At 46.7% G+C, this 20360-nt stretch overlaps 1 protein-coding gene across 34 annotated transcripts in view; it reads right to left on the bottom strand.

Moving 5' to 3' along the window:
* Positions 1 to 20360, bottom strand: part of ttn.1 (titin, tandem duplicate 1) — a 210403-nt gene that overhangs the window by 105884 nt on the left and 84159 nt on the right. For 17 of the 34 annotated variants that reach the window (XM_075480395.1, XM_075480400.1, XM_075480399.1 and 14 more), the window contains 27 exons: positions 20175 to 20228; positions 19960 to 20025; positions 19607 to 19675; positions 19381 to 19446; positions 18646 to 18783; positions 18201 to 18290; positions 17973 to 18056; positions 16630 to 17754; positions 15459 to 15521; positions 15228 to 15308; positions 14720 to 15028; positions 14516 to 14575; positions 14297 to 14386; positions 13867 to 13902; positions 11735 to 13669; positions 7200 to 7250; positions 6096 to 6494; positions 5276 to 5554; positions 4811 to 5080; positions 4587 to 4726; positions 3565 to 3691; positions 3139 to 3405; positions 2746 to 3012; positions 2265 to 2528; positions 1864 to 2003; positions 724 to 850; positions 125 to 391 (listed from right to left, as the gene is read on the bottom strand). In XM_075480395.1, coding sequence (XP_075336510.1) covers positions 125 to 391; positions 724 to 850; positions 1864 to 2003; positions 2265 to 2528; positions 2746 to 3012; positions 3139 to 3405; positions 3565 to 3691; positions 4587 to 4726; positions 4811 to 5080; positions 5276 to 5554; positions 6096 to 6494; positions 7200 to 7250; positions 11735 to 13669; positions 13867 to 13902; positions 14297 to 14386; positions 14516 to 14575; positions 14720 to 15028; positions 15228 to 15308; positions 15459 to 15521; positions 16630 to 17754; positions 17973 to 18056; positions 18201 to 18290; positions 18646 to 18783; positions 19381 to 19446; positions 19607 to 19675; positions 19960 to 20025; positions 20175 to 20228 — 6864 coding nt within the window. The remainder of the gene's footprint in view (positions 1 to 124; positions 392 to 723; positions 851 to 1863; positions 2004 to 2264; positions 2529 to 2745; positions 3013 to 3138; positions 3406 to 3564; positions 3692 to 4586; positions 4727 to 4810; positions 5081 to 5275; positions 5555 to 6095; positions 6495 to 7199; positions 7251 to 11734; positions 13670 to 13866; positions 13903 to 14296; positions 14387 to 14515; positions 14576 to 14719; positions 15029 to 15227; positions 15309 to 15458; positions 15522 to 16629; positions 17755 to 17972; positions 18057 to 18200; positions 18291 to 18645; positions 18784 to 19380; positions 19447 to 19606; positions 19676 to 19959; positions 20026 to 20174; positions 20229 to 20360) is intronic. The other 17 variants (XM_075480398.1, XM_075480396.1, XM_075480416.1 and 14 more) reach the window with 17 other exon arrangements.

Here is a 20360-nt window from a genome sequence, read left to right as displayed (position 1 = left end):
AGTGAAGGCAGATTATTTCCTCCTTATTTTATTAATCTGCTCCCCATTTAGAAGCAGATTAATCTAAAATATCTGTCGAGTTTAACTGAGAATAAAATTAGTTTTTATTAGAACCCGGCGTTACCTTGGATAATGAGTTTGCCCGCCATCCTCTTGTCCTCGGCCTCGAACATGTACTTCGCCTCGTCTTCGTAGGCGGCTGATCGGATCACCAGAACGTACATCTTGCCCTCCTGGGTCATGCTGTACTTGTCGTCGCCCTGCAGCTCTTGGGAGCCCTTCAGCCAGCGGAAGCTCTTCGGGGGCCTCGACACCTCCAACTCGAAGCGGGCCTCGTCCTTCTCGTACACCTGAACGTCGTTCAGCGGCGTGATGAAGTTCAGAGGAAGCTCTGCAGAGAACAGGAGCCATGCATGAGACACGGTGGCTCTCAAGAGCTAACGCTTCTGCTTCAGTGTGAGCCTGACTGGGCTCCTGTGCTGCATGTCTGCTGCTATGCAACAAAAACCTTTAAAAATCTATTACTGAAACTCTGTCTTTTACTGGCAGATATCTGGTCCTCCCTGTTAGGCTCCAGATTTTTGCTTTAAGCTCTTCTTTCATGCAGTTTTAGAAGTGAGAAAGAGGCTGAAGTCCAGCCATGGCCTGAGCTGATGTGTGTCTGACTGTGAGTTCTGCATCTGATTGGAGGTTGAGATCAGCGTGGGGGTGCAGCTGGCGTACCTTTGACCTTCAGGTTGGCAGAACACTTGGCGTTAGCGGCAGCGTAGCCCACCTCGCCGGTCATGGACACCTTGCAGTTGTACAGGATCAGCGTGTGTTTCCCTCCCTCCTCGATGATGTCCACATCCTGCCACATGAGAACAAGAAGCTGGTTGTTGTCTGCGTGCAGCTGCTTTCCATCACATTCAGCAGCTGCTTTCCATCACATTCAGCAGCTGCTTTCCATCACACTCAGCAGCTGCTTTCCATCACACTCAGCAGCTGCTTTCCATCACATTCAGCAGCTGCTTTCCATCACACTCAGCAGCTGCTTTCCATCACACTCAGCAGCTGCTTTCCATCACATTCAGCAGCTGCTTTCCATCACACTCAGCAGCTGCTTTCCATCACATTCAGCAGCTGCTTTCCATCACATTCAGCAGCTGCTTTCCATCACATTCAGCAGCTGCTTTCCATCACACTCAGCAGCTGCTTTCCATCACACTCAGCAGCTGCTTTCCATCACATTCAGCAGCTGCTTTCCATCACATTCAGCAGCTGCTTTCCATCACATTCAGCAGCTGCTTTCCATCACATTCAGCAGCTGCTTTCCATCACATTCAGCAGCTGCTTTCCATCACACTCAGCAGCTGCTTTCCATCACACTCAGCAGCTGCTTTCCATCACATTCAGCAGCTGCTTTCCATCACATTCAGCAGCTGCTTTCCATCACACTCAGCAGCTGCTTTCCATCACACTCAGCAGCTGCTTTCCATCACATTCAGCAGCTGCTTTCCATCACACTCAGCAGCTGCTTTCCATCACAGTCAGCAGCTGCTTTCCATCACAGTCAGCAGCTGCTTTCCATCACATTCAGCAGCTGCTTTCCATCACATTCAGCAGCTGCTTTCCATCACACTCAGCAGCTGCTTTCCATCACATTCAGCAGCTGCTTTCCATCACACTCAGCAGCTGCTTTCCATCACACTCAGCAGCTGCTTTCCATCACACTCAGCAGCTGCTTTCCATCACATTCAGCAGCTGCTTTCCATCACACTCAGCAGCTGCTTTCCATCACATTCAGCAGCTGCTTTCCATCACATTCAGCAGCTGCTTTCCATCACACTCAGCAGGACAGTAAACATGGGGACAAACACTCACAGAGGAAGGACTGAGCACTTCTCCGTTGAGCTTCCACTGGCCGTGGACGTCGTCCTCAGAGATCTCCACCTCGAACCGAGCCGTCTCTCCATCAAACAGCTCCACGCCGTAAATCGGCCGAACCACCTTCACATCGCGTGCTGGTGGGTTTGGAAAATAAGATGAAATCATAACAGGAAAACAGGACATTCTGTAGCTTTGATTTGTTATGTATTTGTGAGAGAAAGTGATGGTTAAAATGTGCCTCCATGTGTCGTCCTCGTCTTTGAAAACATCTGAGTCAGACTCTCTCAAACGTCAGCTCCTTCAGAGAGCTGAGAGGTGTTTTCCTTTAGCTCAGGACTGATCGATAAAGGAGGAGTTCAGGTTTCTACAGTTCAGCAGAGTTTGTCGGTGTTTACCTTCGATGTTGATGCTGGCCGCGGTCTTGTCTGTTCCACAGTCACATACATATTTGCCTTGATCGCTCTGCACCACCTTCTTCAGGACCAGAACCCTGCGCAGGCCCTCTGACCTCATGACCACCATCTTGGAGGCCACGATCTCCTTCTCGTTGTGGTACCAAACGACGGGGACATCTTTGGTCAGTTCGCAGTCCAGCGTCACCTCGTCTTTCTCCGTGGCCGTGTAATCCTGCAGCTTCACCACGAAGATGGCGTCGCCCTCTGCGGCAGAAGCAGGTTCAGGGGTGAAAAGCAGCCCTGCACCTCATCTCTCATCGCTTACAGAACAATTAGCTAAAACTGAGCGGCTGTTCACACGCTGACGTGCACAAAACCAACTGTCATACATCTTCAGTGAAAGAAACATTTATCACGTGAAATCAACACATCATCAAGGTTATAAAGACATTTCTGCTCATGGGTAAGAAGAAGCGGTTACCTATGACCGTCAGTTTGGCCGTGGAGTAAATTCCTTTGGCCTCTGCCTTTATCTGGCAGGTATCATCTAGACTCAGACTCCTCATTTCTAGAGTGTGTTTCCTTCCTTCCACGTGCGTGAGCACGGAGCGGCTCACGTGCAGTTTGACTTCGTTTCGGTACCAAACCACCGGCTCGTTCTCGTGACTCAGCTCGATATCAAAGCGTACCGTGTTACCTTCTCTGATTGTTTGGTCCTGAAGCGACTGGACAAATTTGAGCCTCATGCCTGGAATACATCAGGTCAATGCACACAGACACACGTTTGTTTGTTGCCACCGGACACTTTTACAGCCACAGACATGGAATGAGCACAGAGGAAACATGTAGCGTGGGCGTTCTGGAAGCCACTCACCTTCCACCATCAGCTGAGCCGTCGATTTTTGGCCCAACACCTCAATCATGTACTGAGACTCATCATCAAACTCACAGCTGTTTATGATCAGCATGTGTTTCTTTCCATCCTGGATTATTTCGTATTTAGGGCTCGGGGTAATGATCTCTGGCCCCCTGAACCACAGCACCTTTGGCACATCCCTGGTGATGGTGCATTCAAATTTGGCCTGTTTCTTTTCAGGCACAGAGGCGTCCTTCAAAGGCTCAACAAAGCCCATTTCGATCTCTGGGAGGTGTGAATAATTCAGCCGTTATTCACAAGCACAGACAAACAGCCGCCTTTTCTTACCGTGCGTCTCTGCCGTACCTCCGTTTTTAAGGACAGACATTAGCAGGAGCTGGCAACAGACAGACAGACAGACTGAGGCGTGTGTGATGGCCGTACCTTTGACAGTGAGCATGGCGCTGGTGACGGCGTTCAGGGCCTGATACGACACTTCCCCAGCCTGATCCAGCTGCACGTTCTTCAGCGTAACGAAACGCTTCCGGCCCTCGGCTTTAATATCACATGTCTGTGAAACCAGACAAAGGTCAGCATGAGTCAGGGTGCTTCAACAGTACTGACACGTTTCATGACTTCTGTGAAGTCGAACCAAATGAAGGATTAGGGTTAGGGGTGGTGAAAGGTAGGGTTAGGGTTGGTGAGGGGTTAGGGTTGGTGAAGGGTAAGGTTAGGGTTGGTGAAGGGGTAGGGTTGGGTTAGGGTTAGGGTTGGTGAAGGGGTAGGGTTGGGTTAGGGTTAGGGTTGGTGAAGGGGTAGGGTTGGGTTAGGGTTAGGGTTGGTGAAGGGTTAGGGTTGGGTTAGGGTTAGGGTTGGTGAGGGGTTAGGGTTGGTGAAGGGTAAGGTTAGGGTTGGTGAAGGGTTAGGGTTGGTGAAGGAGTAGGGTTGGTGAAGGAGTAGGGTTGGGGTTGGGGTTAGGGTTGGGTTAGGGTTAGGGTTGGTGAAGGAGTAGGGTTGGTGAAGGGGTAGGGTTGGTGAAGGAGTAGGGTTGGGGTTGGGGTTAGGGTTGGGTTAGGGTTAAGGTTGGTGAAGGAGTAGGGTTGGTGAAGGGGTAGGGTTGGTGAAGGAGTAGGGTTGGTGAAGGGGTAGGGTTGGTGAAGGAGTAGGGTTGGGGTTGGGGTAGGGTTGGTGAAGGAGTAGGGTTGGGGTTGGGGTTAGGGTTGGGTTAGGGTTAAGGTTGGTGAAGGGTTAGGGTTGGTGAAGGGGTAGGGTTGGTGAAGGAGTAGGGTTGGGGTTGGGGTTAGGGTTGGGTTAGGGTTAAGGTTGGTGAAGGGTTAGGGTTGGTGAAGGGGTAGGGTAGGTGAAGGAGTAGGGTTGGGGTTGGGGTTAGGGTTGGTGAAGGGTTGGTGAAGGGTAGGGGGTTAGGTTTAGGTTTAGGGTTAGGGTAGGGTGAGCAGAAGCCTTACCGGAGACCTTGTCAACACCTGGCCTCTCAGCTTCCATTCGCCCATCACATCATCCTCAGATATCTCAGTTTCAAAGCTTGCTTCCTCCTTTTCAACCACCTCCACACTCGAGAGTGGTTTCAGGATCTCCGCCTCGCGCTCTGAAAAGGCAGCACAGGTTAAACTTTAAAGACTTTGTGGATGCACCTCTTCTTATCTTAAACTGCGGACTTTCATGAACCGACCTCCGAGGGTGAGCTTGGCGGTGTATCTGCGATCCTCGACCTTGATGGTGTAGTCTGACACATCATCGGGCTGGCAGTTGTTGATGGTGAGCGCCACGTCCTTTCCATCTTTGTTGATCTGGACCTTGTCAGAAGGAGTGAGCTCGTTGTCTCCTTTGAACCACTTCCAGTTGGGCGTGTCTTTGAACAGCTCACACTTGAAGGTGGCCTTGGTCTTTGGTTTCACATGCTGGTCCCTCAGAGGCTTCACCAGCCAGTCTTTGATGATTTCTGAGGAGGGAAGATTCACATGATCTGTAAAAACCCTAAAAACCTCTGAAGTGACACATCAGCTAAACTGATCGGGAGCAAATCCACCTGGAAGCTGATCCAGCCTGAATCATTCGGTTACAGAATGGCCGCCTCTCTGCTAGTCAGAGGGGTTGAAGTCGATGAGCTGAGTCGTGCTTCATGTTGACTGCTTACCGATCACTTTGACGGGGGTTGCAGTCTTGACGTCCTCCTGGCCTTCCACCTCGCAGCTGTAGATGCCAGCGTCCTCCTCGGTGGAGTTCTGGAGGGTCACGGCGTGCTGCATGCCGATGACATTGATTGCCAGTTTTCCCGCCTTTTTCTTCAGGACTTCGCCGTTCTTCTTCCAGACCACATCTCTCTCCTTGTTCAGCTCACAGGTCAGGTACAGCGGCTGGCCCTTAATACAGGAGGTCTCTGGTTCCAGCTCCTTCAGCCACTTGACGGGCAGCTCTGTGGGTTAAAGAGACCAGTGTTCCTATTACAATGAAGGTTTAAGAAACTAGCGTTCCCATTACAATGAAGGTTTAAGAAACTAGCGTTCCCATTACAATGAAGGTTTAAGAAACTAGCGTTCCCATTACAATGAAGGTTTAAGAAACTAGCGTTCCCATTACAATGAAGGTTTAAGAGACCAGTGTTTCCATTACAATGAAGGTTTAAGAAACTAGCGTTCCCATTACAATGAAGGTTTAAGAAACTAGCGTTCCCATTACAATGAAGGTTTAAGAAACTAGCGTTCCCATTACAATGAAGGTTTAAGAAACTAGCGTTCCCATTACAATGAAGGTTTAAGAGACCAGTGTTCCCATTACAATGAAAGTTTAAGAAACTAGCGTTCCCATTACAATGGTTTAAGAGACCAGTGTTCCCATTACAATGAAGGCAGCTCATCATCTACAGACTCCTCCTTCTGCTGCCACCAGCACACCACAGTTTGAGCACTTTTAGCTTCTTTTAGCAGAACCAACCAGTAAAAACCTCTTTAGTTTACCTTCAACAACGAGCTTGGCCGTGCACAGTATCTCCTTGCCGGCGTTCTTGGCCACACAGGTGTATTCCCCGGTGTCCGACAACTGCACATCAATGATGTTCAACTTGCGATCTTTGCCGTCAGAGGTGAACTTGTGTTTGGGACTCTCTCGCAGGTTGGTGCCATCTTTCATCCAGGAGGTGATGGCGGTGGAGGGCGACACCTCGCACTCAAACACGGCGGCCGATCCGATGGACTCGGCCTCCTTCAGCATGATGTCCTGAAGCTTCTTGATGAACTTCAGAGGGACGGCTTTCAGCTTGAATCCTGCAAACGGCTCCTCTGGTGGTGACGGGCCTTTTCCACCGGGCTTCAGGCCCCGCCCCTTACCACCATCTCCCGGAGACGGAGTTTGTTTTGCTGCAACATCGGATAGAAAACTCATCCAGTTAGATTCAGAAGTGAGGATGAGTAAGAATCAGACAGGGGACATCAACACGAATCATCTGACACCAAGACGTGTTTTAAATGTCTGACGTACGCAAAGATTCTGACAAGACTAAGACCCAATCCCCCCTCATCCCCTGGGCCCCTTCGCTTTTCAAAGATAAGAAGCCCCTTTTCTTTTAGGGATCAGAGTAGTGGTCACCGGGCCCTTCAGCTGGGGCTTTGGGGGCCTTTTGGATGCCTGGGTGGCTCCTACTTCCTGATCCTTAAAGAAAAGGAGCACCTGACCCTCAGTGAAAAGCAGAGTTGGGCCCGGTGGAAGGGTCAAGGGGGGGTTGGGATTTGAACTAAGAATCATTCAATTACAAACCGGATCAAATTGAAAAACAACAGTTGGACAACGCCAATAACAAGACACAGAAAACACAGAAAGATGGTAACTTCCAACAATTCTGTAAGAAAGGTTCGATAGAAGCCAACCTACCTGTGATCTACTTAATACTAACAAGGATCCACTGATGTCAGTGAAGAGTTTTTATACCCAGCCCTGGTCTTTATCATCAGGATTAAGCATGAAATATGTTTGATTTGGGTTGAAGTGACACTAAACAAGAGCTGCTGGACTCAGCTGTGACTGCAGCCAGTTAAATAATTCAAAGACCAAAGGTGAATCCTCACCCCCAAATCCTCTGCCTCGGCCCTTTGGTGGCTCCTCTGTTGGTTTTCCATCTAAGAAACAATAAGAAGAGTTTTAAGCGTCTGTGTGAGAGCGCTCTGTGGATAGAAATGTTCCAGCAGACACCAAGATGAAGATTCAGACACACTCCTGTCCACATCACACGAGAACAAAGACTCTTCCAACTGGGAGGAAGAGGAAGTGGAAATATAACGAGAACATAGCTGAACAATGTGGAGACAAACAGACAAACAGGAAGGACACAGCTGAACAATGGTGGAGACAAACAGACAAACAGGAAGGACACAGCTGAATAATGGTGGAGACAAACAGACAAACAGGAAGGACACAGCTGAATAATGGTGGAGACAAACAGGAAGAACACAGCTGAATAATGGTGGAGACAAACAGGAAGGACACAGCTGAATAATGGTGGAGACAAACAGGAAGGACACAGCTGAATAATGGTGGAGACAAACAGGAAGGAGACAGCTGAATAATGGTGGAGACAAACAGGAAGGACACAGCTGAACAATGGTGGAGACAAACAGGAAGCACACAGCTGAATAATGGTGGAGACAAACAGGAAGGACACAGCTGAACAATGGTGGAGACAAACAGACAAACAGGAAGGACACAGCTGAATAATGGTGGAGACAAACAGGAAGGACACAGCTGAATAATGGTGGAGACAAACAGACAAACAGGAAGGACACAGCTGAATAATGGTGGAGACAAACAGGAAGGACACAGCTGAATAATGGTGGAGACAAACAGGAAGGACACAGCTGAATAATGGTGGAGACAAACAGGAAGGACACAGCGGAATAATGGTGGAGACAAACAGGAAGAACAGCTGAATAATGGTGGAGACAAACAGGAAGGACACAGCGGAATAATGGTGGAGACAAACAGGAAGAACAGCTGAATAATGGTGGAGACAAACAGGAAGGACACAGCGGAATAATGGTGGAGACAAACAGGAAGAACAGCTGAATAATGGTGGAGACAAACAGGAAGGACACAGCGGAATAATGGTGGAGACAAACAGGAAGAACAGCTGAATAATGGTGGAGACAAACAGAAAGGACAGCTGAATAATGGTGGAGACAAACAGGAAGAACAGCTGAATAATGGTGGAGACAAACAGGAAGAACAGCTGAATAATGGTGGAGACAAACAGGAAGGACACAGCTGAATAATGGTGGAGACAAACAGGAAGAACAGCTGAATAATGGTGGAGACAAACAGGAAGAACAGCTGAATAATGGTGGAGACAAACAGGAAGGACACAGCGGAATAATGGTGGAGACAAACAGGAAGAACACAGCTGAATAATGGTGGAGACAAACAGGAAGAACACAGCTGAATAATGGTGGAGACAAACAGGAAGGACACAGCTGAATAATGGTGGAGACAAACAGGAAGGACACAGCGGAATAATGGTGGAGACAAACAGGAAGAACAGCTGAATAATGGTGGAGACAAACAGGAAGAACACAGCGGAATAATGGTGGAGACAAACAGGAAGAACAGCTGAATAATGGTGGAGACAAACAGGAAGGACACAGCTGAATAATGGTGGAGACAAACACGAAGAACAGCTGAATAATGGTGGAGACAAACAGGAAGAACAGCTGAATAATGGTGGAGACAAACAGGAAGGACACAGCTGAATAATGGTGGAGACAAACAGGAAGGACACAGCTGAATAATGGTGGAGACAAACAGGAAGAACACAGCTGAATAATGGTGGAGACAAACAGGAAGAACACAGCTGAATAATGGTGGAGACAAACACGAAGAACAGCTGAATAATGGTGGAGACAAACACGAAGAACAGCTGAATAATGGTGGAGACAAACACGAAGAACAGCTGAATAATGGTGGAGACAAACACGAAGAACAGCTGAATAATGGTGGAGACAAACAGGAAGGAGACAGCTGAATAATGGTGGAGACAAACAGGAAGGACACAGCGGAATAATGGTGGAGACAAACAGGAAGGACACAGCGGAATAATGGTGGAGACAAACAGGAAGGACAGCTGAATAATGGTGGAGACAAACAGGAAGGACACAGCTGAATAATGGTGGAGACAAACAGGAAGGACACAGCTGAATAATGGTGGAGACAAACAGGAAGGACACAGCTGAATAATGGTGGAGACAAACAGGAAGGACACAGCGGAATAATGGTGGAGACAAACAGGAAGGACAGCTGAATAATGGTGGAGACAAACACGAAGAACAGCTGAATAATGGTGGAGACAAACAGGAAGAACACAGCTGAATAATGGTGGAGACAAACAGGAAGAACACAGCTGAATAATGGTGGAGACAAACAGGAAGAACAGCTGAATAATGGTGGAGACAAACAGGAAGGACACAGCTGAATAATGGTGGAGACAAACAGGAAGAACACAGCTGAATAATGGTGGAGACAAACAGGAAGGACACAGCGGAATAATGGTGGAGACAAACAGGAAGGACACAGCGGAATAATGGTGGAGACAAACAGGAAGAACAGCTGAATAATGGTGGAGACAAACAGGAAGGACACAGCTGAATAATGGTGGAGACAAACAGGAAGAACAGCTGAATAATGGTGGAGACAAACAGGAAGGACACAGCTGAATAATGGTGGAGACAAACAGGAAGGACACAGCGGAATAATGGTGGAGACAAACAGGAAGAACACAGCTGAATAATGGTGGAGACAAACAGGAAGGACACAGCGGAATAATGGTGGAGACAAACAGGAAGAACAGCTGAATAATGGTGGAGACAAACAGGAAGAACAGCTGAATAATGGTGGAGACAAACAGGAAGAACACAGCTGAATAATGGTGGAGACAAACAGGAAGGACACAGCGGAATAATGGTGGAGACAAACAGGAAGAACAGCTGAATAATGGTGGAGACAAACAGGAAGAACAGCTGAATAATGGTGGAGACAAACAGGAAGAACACAGCTGAATAATGGTGGAGACAAACAGGAAGGACACAGCGGAATAATGGTGGAGACAAACAGGAAGGACACAGCTGAATAATGGTGGAGACAAACAGGAAGAACAGCTGAATAATGGTGGAGACAAACAGGAAGAACAGCTGAATAATGGTGGAGACAAACAGGAAGAACACAGCTGAATAATGGTGGAGACAAACAGGAAGAACAGCTGAATAATGGTGGAGACAAACAGGAAGAACACAGCTGAATAATGGTGGAGACAAACAGGAAGAACACAGCTGAATAATGGTGGAGACAAACAGGAAGAACACAGCTGAATAATGGTGGAGACAAACAGGAAGGACACAGCTGAATAATGGTGGAGACAAACAGGAAGGACACAGCTGAATAATGGTGGAGACAAACAGGAAGGACACAGCTGAATAATGGTGGAGACAAACAGGAAGAACAGCTGAATAATGGTGGAGACAAACAGGAAGAACAGCTGAATAATGGTGGAGACAAACAGGAAGAACACAGCTGAATAATGGTGGAGACAAACAGGAAGAACACAGCTGAATAATGGTGGAGACAAACAGACAAACAGGAAGGACACAGCTGAATAATGGTGGAGACAAACAGACAAACAGGAAGGACACAGCGGAATAATGGTGGAGACAAACAGACAAATAGGAAGGACACAGCTGAATAATGGTGGAGACAAACAGGAAGAACACAGCTGAATAATGGTGGAGACAAACAGGAAGAACAGCTGAATAATGGTGGAGACAAACAGGAAGGACACAGCTGAATAATGGTGGAGACAAACAGGAAGGACACAGCTGAATAATGGTGGAGACAAACAGGAAGAACAGCTGAATAATGGTGGAGACAAACAGGAAGAACAGCTGAATAATGGTGGAGACAAACAGGAAGAACACAGCTGAATAATGGTGGAGACAAACAGGAAGAACAGCTGAATAATGGTGGAGACAAACAGGAAGAACACAGCTGAATAATGGTGGAGACAAACAGGAAGAACACAGCTGAATAATGGTGGAGACAAACAGGAAGAACACAGCTGAATAATGGTGGAGACAAACAGGAAGAACACAGCTGAATAATGGTGGAGACAAACAGGAAGGACACAGCTGAATAATGGTGGAGACAAACAGGAAGAACAGCTGAATAATGGTGGAGACAAACAGGAAGAACAGCTGAATAATGGTGGAGACAAACAGGAAGGACACAGCTGAATAATGGTGGAGACAAACAGGAAGAACACAGCTGAATAATGGTGGAGACAAACAGGAAGAACACAGCTGAATAATGGTGGAGACAAACAGGAAGGACACAGCGGAATAATGGTGGAGACAAACAGGAAGGACACAGCTGAATAATGGTGGAGACAAACAGGAAGAACACAACACAGGAATGGATGGATGGATGGATGGATGGATGGATGGATGGATGGATGGATGAATTTGAGATGAAAAAGGGATGCGGTGAGGATTAGGTGGGACATCTGAGATGGGGTGAGGAGGCTCCAGAACCATCAGGTGGGACAGTTCTCGGGCATCCAGCTCACCTCGCCTGGCGCCGGGCATCCCAGGAGTCTCCAGCGCCCCGTCCTCCTCTTCACCTCTCCAGTCCTCCGAGGGGACCAGCTCCCAGCCCCAGGCCTCCTCCTCTTCCTCCTCGCCTTGGTTTCCCTTGGCGTCCTCTTCCATCACCTCCTCCTCTGGCTGCGTCGTCACCCTCTCCATCTGCACAGCTCCAGGAGAGACCTCCTTCACCAGGGGGATCTGCTCCCTGCCAGGCTCTCCTGGTCCTGAGGGCTCCTCTGCTGAAGGCTTCTTGGGAACCTTTTTGAGCCCAACAGCTTCAGTTGAGTCTTTGGGGGAATCAGCTTTGGGAATCCCTTTGACTTTTCCAGGACTCGGCTTCTTCTCAGTGGGGACTCGCTCCGGTTCCTTTGGCTTTGGCCCCTCAGCCTTGGGTGATGGGGTCTTCTTCAGCTGCTCCACAGGTTTGATGGGCTTCTCTTCGGTCTTTGGCCCCTCAGTCCTGGGTGATGGGGTCTTCTTCAGCTGCTCCACAGGTTTGATGGGCTTCTCTTCGGTCTTTGGCCCCTCAGTCCTGGGTGATGGGGTCTTCTTCAGCTGCTCCACAGGTTTGATGGGCTTCTCTTCGGTCTTTGCCCCCACAGTCCTGGGTGAAGTGGTTTTTCTGAGCTCAGCATCTTTCTTTGGGAGCTCTTTCTCTGCATCTATCGGTGGGATCTTCTCTTTGAGTCCCATAGGACTGGGTCTTGTTCCCGGAACAGCTGGCTGCTCTTTCTCGTGAGGTTTCTCCTTCAGGTCTTTGGTAGTTTCATCTATCTGAGATGGACTTGGCTTCTTGGTGTCTTCCTCTGATATGATTTCAGCCTTTCCTTTCAGCTTGTCGGATCCTGTAGATTCTTCATCTTTAGGTACTTGATTGACTCTCTTCTTCTGTGGTATTTCCTGCTGGGCTTCTGGGGTTGTCGGGGGATCTCTGAGCGGCGCCTCTCCTCTTCTGAAAGGAGTCTGTTTGCTGTCCGTCTTTGCCGGAACATCTTTGATGGACTTTGGTGGTTTGGCTGCCTCTGGTTTGGGAGCTTTATCAAAAGGCTTCAGTGTCACCGTTTCTTGCTCTTCTTCTTTGTTTGGCAGTTTCTTTATTTTCTTCTTGGTTAAATCTGGCTCAGGTTCTTTACCCGTCTGATCTTTGGGAGCTCTCATCCATTTGGATTTCTCCTCGGGGGCCTCCAGCTGCTCAGGCTCCTCCACATTGAGCTCAGATGCCTCCTCAGCTGCAGTAAAGACTCTTTCAGTCCTCTCAGGCGTTATTACCCCCCGATCCTCTCGATCACGGAGCTTCTGAGCTGTCGGTCCTGAATCATACTGCTTTGTCCCTTTCTGAGTCATGATTTCCTTCTCAGGGTCTTTGGGTTTAGTCTGCACCGGCTTCAGTTGGATTTCTTGCGGTTCTTCTTCTGGTTTCCCTGATCTTTTGAATGGTTTCAGTTGGACAGATTCTTTTTGCCCGTCTTCCTTATGTAGTTTAGTTATTTTCTTTTTCTGAACACCGGGAGCTTCGGGCGCTTCCTCCTTTGGTGGTTTTGGGGTTCTTGTCCATTCTTCTTTCTCAACTTTTTGTTCAACTTTAAGTATTGTGGACTCCTCACACCAGGCCAACTGAACTACTTCCTCCTCTGCAGTGAAGACTTGTTCAATCCTTCCCAGTGTCATTATCTCTCGATCTTCTCGGTCATGAAGTCCATGAACCGTCAGTTCTGGGTCGCGGTGTCTCGTCACCTCTGCTTTGTGAGTTACGACTTGTTTCTCAGGTTCTGGAGGTTTCACTGGAACCTTCTTCAGCTGAATGACCTCCGGTTCTGGTTCCTTCTCTCTGGGTATTTTGGTGAACTTACTCTTTAGTTTAGGTGTCCCTGAGGGTGCCGCCTCCTGAACGGGAGCCTTACCCTTTTGCTTAAGAGCTGGGGGGGTAAATACATCATTTTATAACATTCACATACAGACATGACGGAAACACGACATAATTTACCAACACAGACCAAACACACAGACCAAACACACACAAGGGGTGTCTCTGGGGCTGAATTCTAAAATCAATATTTTCACTTACAATATTTTACTTTTATCTTAGTGATAAATATTCTAATATTTGCTCTACCTTTGGTCGGTCCAGGAGCGGAAACTGGTTCCTTGTCTGCAAGAATTTGAAGAAGATCAATATCAAAACAGACAATACAAATACTGACAGACAAAAGCCAGAGAGTCAAAGAATCAATACTGTGAGCCAAGTTACACGTCTCATGCATTGTTTGTCTGTTTCCGTAAGAATGTGCGTAAAACGTGAGCTTGAAATCACTTTCTTTGGGTTTTTAATCACTAAAGACGCTGTTTAAAAAAACCTTAATAAGGTTATTACAACAGAATGTGTTAATGTGACGGGTTGGAAAACAAACTGTAGAGAATACAAACATCAGACCGACAGATTCAGACAGCAAAGACATTTTGTGTGAAGATTTAAGCCGTCACATGGTCTCCGTTTCAGACCGGGACACAGACAACATCAATGAAACCAAATGCAGGGCGGTTACCTTCAGGTGGAGACACTTTCTCTGAGACGGGGGACGGTTCCACCTTCACAGCTGGAGCAGAAGGTTTCTTCTCCGCTGGAGCAACCGGAGCTACAAGAATGCCAACAGGATTAAATCCCCGGCTAAGATACGCTCAACAAGCCATGACTAACAGAGTTAAAGAAGTCACTGCTGTCATGAGCCAACAGATTTCCATGGACAGGACAAACAGGAAACTACCTGCAGCGGCAGCAACTTTCTCTGCTGGTGGAGAAGGTTTCTTTTCTTCTGGAGGAGAGACTTTGGAGCACAAGATACCAAAAATAAAGACCAAGGACACAAAAGATATGGAAGAGGCAATACATTAAAACAGAGGACAGAATAAAGATGTCAAGAAGGTAGGAAACAGACAGCAGACCAACAGACCAACAATGGAAGATCTACCTGTGGGAGGAGCTTTAGAAGCTTTAGGAGCTTTAGGAGCTTCAGGAGCTTTAGGAGCTTCAGGAGCTTTAGGAGCTTCAGGAACTTTAGGAGCTTCAGGAGCTTTAGGAGCTTCAGGAGCTTTAGGAGCTTCAGGAACTTTAGGAGCTGCAGGAACTTTAGGAGCTTCAGGAGCTTTAGGAGCTTCAGGAACTTTAGGAGCTGCAGGAACTTTAGGAGCTTCAGGAGCTTTAGGAGCTTCAGGAGCTTTAGGAGCTTTAGGAGCCGCAGGAGCCGATGATTTTGCTGCTTGTACGGAGGGTTTCTCCTCTGGAGGAAAGAATTTGAAGAACAAGATGCCAAGATAACATAAGATCAACAGCACAACCAATGATGCAGACAGATGAAACCTCTCAGAAGAAGTCGACAGACAGCAACAAAGGGGATGGTTTTTAAATCCCCACAGAAAAACCAATCAGACAAACAACAAGACAACAGAACAACAGACAAAACCAAGAGAAGAAGCTACCTGCAGGAGGAGAAACCTTCTGAGCAGGACGAGGCGAAGGCTTTGGTGCTGCCGGTGCTTTCTTCTCCTCTGGAGGAGATACTTTGGAAATACAAGACGTCCAGGTCAGGACCAAGAAAACAATGACTCACACAGAAAGAGGAACAAGACAGGCTAAAGGACGCAAGAACAAAACATGGCCGACTCATGATCTGTGGCACAGACGAGGAACATGCAAACTGAAGACACTACCTGCAGGAGGAGGAGGAGGTGGAGGAGGTGGGGAAGGCTTTGGGACTGGCTCGGGTTTCTCCTCTGCAAATAAAAGATGCCAAGATCACGACCAAGACAACGGTGCAGTTCAGAAAGACCAAAGAAAGGAGACAGTTTAGATACAAGAGCCTCCAAACTGCACCAAGAAGTGAAGAAGAAGTCAGCAGTGGAAGATGTTAAGAGGCAGAGACTGGCTGTGTTCGAAACTGCATACTACTCCTACTACTCATACTACTCATACTGACTTTTTTCCCGGATGCATACTAGATTCTCCGAAATGTTGGGTATGCATCATGAGGTTACTACTCATACTCAAACTACCCAAGATGCAACGTAACGTGACGTCGCCGATTGTCATTTCCTGTCAAAACGGCAGTTTCAAGCTAGCTACAACGAGGGTAGGTTCACTTCCTGTTTTCAAAACAAAAACACCAATTGTATCGTAATGGCTTTCCCTATGATAAAAGGCAACGGGTATTTTATTTTGTGAAAATAACCGGAAGTGCGTTGCTCACTGCGGCTAGCTTTAGTAGCGCCGAATTCGTGGGAACAAAATTGTAAACAGCCGGTATTTTGTCAGGTTTTCAACACGTTGGGGATCTAAACGACTACTTTCTCACCTGAAAATGTTTCAAATGTTGCTAAAGTTTACAGAGTTTAGAGCTTAAGGGAAATCAGCTTCAGGCCGGCTGATTTCGGCTCGGGCAGGAGAAAAATGCATTGTGGGTAAACGCTCTGCATACTGTCTGACCGATGAGTATGTAGTATGTAGTATGTAGTATGCGGTTTGGAACACAGCCCTGGCTCCTGAGACAATGACATCACCCGTGGTTCCACAGACGTTCCACAGACAGTGTTAACATTAGTGTACAATAAATGTGTAAATGTCTCTTTAAGAGGTTGATCTCTGGCGATCATAAGCCTAAAACATAGAAGAAGAGCTTTCTCTGGAGTTCTTCTCTTGATGGTGGCGTTTTGGTTGAAGCGGTTTTACTGATTTGATTGTTTATATGAAGTCAACACACACAACCGTCAGTAAACATGAATCCAGACAGACGTTTATAAGAGCTGAAGAGTACATGAGAAGTCAGGATGAGTATGGATTAGTTGACTTCCAAACTTGTCATGTTTGACATGAAGACATATCTACCTTGTTGTTGGGGCTTTTTAGCCTGGGGAATTTGTTCTGGTCTTTCCAAGTCTTGAGGTGGCGTTGGTGCTCTGACACTGGTTAACGTTTTCTCAGGTACTAACTTTGGAGCTGCTGATTCTTTCTTAACCTTTTCTGACACTTCGGGAACCTTCTTTGGTGTTTCTGGAACCTTCTTTGGTTCCTCTAGAAACTTCTTTGGTGTTTCTGGAACCTTCTTTGGTTCCTCTAGAACATTCTTTGGAGTTTCTGGAACCTTCTTTGGTGTTTCTGGAACCTTCTTTGGTTCCTCTAGAACCTTCTTTGGTGTTTCTGGAACCTTCTTTGGTTCCTCTAGAACCTTCTTTGGTGTTTCTGGAACCTTCTTTTGTTCCTCTAGAACCTTCTTTGGTGTTTCTGGAACCTTCTTTGGTTCCTCTGGGACCCTCTTTGGTGTTTCTGGAACCTTCTTTGGTTCCTCTGGGACCCTCTTTGGTGTTTCTGGAACCTTCTTTGGTTCCTCTAGAACCTTCTTTGGTGTTTCTTGAACCTTTTGTTCCTCAAGAACCTTCTTTGGTGTTTCTGGAACCTTCTTTGGTTCCTCTAGAACCTTCTTTGGTGTTTCTGGAACCTTCTTTTGTTCCCCTGGAACCCTCTTTGGTGTTTCTGGAACCTTCTTTGGTTCCTCTAGAACCTTCTTTGGTGTTTCTGGAACCTTTTGTTCCTCAAGAACCTTCTTTGGTGTTTCTGGAACCTTCTTTGGTTCCTCTAGAACCTTCTTTGGTGTTTCTGGAACCTTTTGTTCCTCAAGAACCTTCTTTGGTGTTTCTGGAACCTTCTTCTGTTCCTCTGGAACCTTCTTTTGTTCCTCAAGAACCTTCTTTGGTGTTTCTGGAACCTTCTTTGGTTCCTCCAGAACCTTCTTTGGTGTTTCCTGAACCTTCTTTGGTGTTTCCGGAACCTTCTTTGGTGTTTCTGGAACCTTCTTTGGCGTTTCCGAAACCTTCTTTGGTGTTTCTTCTCTAACTTTTGGTTCTTCTGGTTCTGGTTCTGTTTCTTCTCTAACTCTTGGAGCTTCTGGCTCATGTTCACCAGCCAGCAGGTGCGGTTTTCCAGGAGGTTCAGATGTCTTTGATTCTGAGACAACTTAGAAGAACATTTATCATAAGGTGATAATCTTACATTAAAAGTCACACTCTAGCGAGTGCTTAGCATGTTTAAAGATTTTCAAAGAGGGAGTTCCAAAGAGATTACCATAAAGAACGTTCCACAAGACAATAAGATTCAACAGAACATGAATTACAGAACAAACTTAAAGAGGAGCAGTAAACCTAAGCCACCTGTCATGACAACATGTGCAATACCTTTAGCTTCTGTCTTGGATGGAGTAACTTTGGGTGCAGTTTGTTTGGGTTCCACAGGTTCCTCTGGTCTGGGTACATCTAGTACTTCAGAGAACATCATTTATTGTTTAACCAACAGGAAACTAGCAAGGCTAACATGGAGTCAAAGAATTATTCACTCTAAACGAGTGAATTCAAAGAAAGAAGAGAGAAGAAGAAACGGGGAAATCAAAGGTCAACGATCACTACCTTCAGCTGGCGGACGTTCTGGTGGCGATGGAGTAACCACGGCTGCAGCTGGTCGAGATGCAGCTTCTTCTGACTTTGGTTGTTCCGGCGCTTTAAAGAACATTTAAACACAGCTTAACCAAGCTTCAGTACCACAGCCCACTCTGCTGAGTGCTTCAACACAGAAACAGGAAACAGGAAACATAGAAGAAGAATCTGCAGTCTGAGTAAGTCGAGTTATGACTTTTCCTTTCAGTCTCATCGGGAACAACGCGAGCTTTACTACTGATGCACTAAAGGTGTGAAACCAGCCTCTCAGGTTGTAAAGAGAGCTCATAAACGCCGAAGAAGCCACATGTGACCAACACAAAGACGTGGGTCAAGCGGTTAGCAGCAAAGAATCGTGAACACAGAGTTATACACACATGGAACACAACATGTTTCCAGCAAAGCGGGAATACTTTACCTCTCGGTTCAGGTGCTTTCTTGGCTGGTTTCGGTGCCTCGACTTCACGCTTTGGTTTGGCCACTTTGGGCTCAGGTTCTGCCGGTTTCTGAGGAGGACCTTTGGACTCCGGAGGAACTGTTTTCAGTTCTGTTGCTGCTTTAAGAGTTTAGGCAGGAAAAGAAGTAAAAACCCAGACAGACACACGGAAAGACAAGCAAGTGACGACACAAAGTTCTGATAAGAAGGCTGAAATCAGCCGAGCCAACACTCAGTTATACAGGAAGCAGTCAAGAGAAAATAAAGCGCCGAAACACATTTAACTACAAAGGTCTATATATATAAGGTTTATATATCCAAAGGTTTATATATCCAAAGGTTTATATATCCAAAGGTTTATATATCCAAAGGATTATATATCCAAAGGATTATAGATCCAAAGGTTTATAGATCCAAAGGTTTATATATCCAAAGGATTATATATCCAAAGGATTATAGATCCAAAGGTTTATATATCCAAAGGATTATATATCCAAAGGATTATAGATCCAAAGGTTTATATATCCAAAGGATTATATATCCAAAGGATTATAGATCCAAAGGTTTATATATCCAAAGGATTATATATCCAAAGGATTATAGATCCAAAGGTTTATATATCCAAAGGTTTACATATCCAAATTCCCATGTTTTATATGAAGAATTAAGAGCGTGAGCCTTACAGACTCACAGACACATGAAATAAGTGAACTTTACCTGGAACTGGAGCCTCTTCTCTCCGAGCTGGAGCGCTGACCTCAGGCTGCTTCTTTGTTTCAGGCACTTTAAAATATTATCATGAGTTTCAGTTTCTGACCACAGCAAAGCCAACAGAAGATGTTCAAGAGACAAGAATAAAGAAGGAAAGCAACAATCTGACCCAAGAAGAAAGGTCCAAACAGCACGGACACAACACACATGAAGAGCTGCTGTCAGCAGATACCTGAGGCGGCGGGTGGAGGCGGAGCTTTACGCTCAGGTTTCTCCTCCGGTCGGCTGTAAACCTCAGTAGCTTGAAAGATGAAGAAAGTTCACATTAAAACTACGACAGCAGAGCTCTGCTCTCTACTCTACCGCTGCTATCTACTGTAGGTTATAAGGACGGTGAGGCGAGGGAAGAACAACACGAAGAAGAGACAGACCAGAAGAAGATCCAAACCACAAACATGCTGAACATGAAGCTACTGAACTACAGGAGAGGCCTCTGAAAGCAGCAGCTGGGTAACAGGTTAGCGAAGCTAAGCTAAGCTAAGCTAAGCTAAGCTCTGTGAACAGCCTCCTCTGAAGCAGATATACCTGCAGGGGTGTCTCCTCTGAGCTGAGGCCGCTCAACTATCTCTTCAACAGCTTTTTTCTTTTCTGCTGGAGGAGAAAAGTCAACTTAGAGAGAGGCTGACAGGAGAAGGACTGCTGCCTGTTCAGCACATTTATCACCAAAGAACAGAAAACAACAACAACAGAAGAGACAGAAGAACAGGAAGAGAACACAAGAAGAAGAAGGATGCTGATACCTGCCACCGAGGAGAAGTGAACCGTCTCCTCTTCAACTGTCACACTTTGAAACTCTGCAGCAGATCATTAAAGGATAATCAGCTTTACAGGTCGCACATTTCTCCTCCCTGAATCAGACGAGGATTAGGACTCTGAATTCTGGGATTAACCTTGAAAATCTGGGATAAAACCAAGAAATCTGACGT

This window comes from Odontesthes bonariensis, chromosome 12, assembly GCF_027942865.1.
Source record: "Odontesthes bonariensis isolate fOdoBon6 chromosome 12, fOdoBon6.hap1, whole genome shotgun sequence".
Taxonomy (NCBI): domain Eukaryota; kingdom Metazoa; phylum Chordata; class Actinopteri; order Atheriniformes; family Atherinopsidae; genus Odontesthes; species Odontesthes bonariensis.
This window is presented reverse-complemented; position numbering and strand designations above follow the sequence as displayed.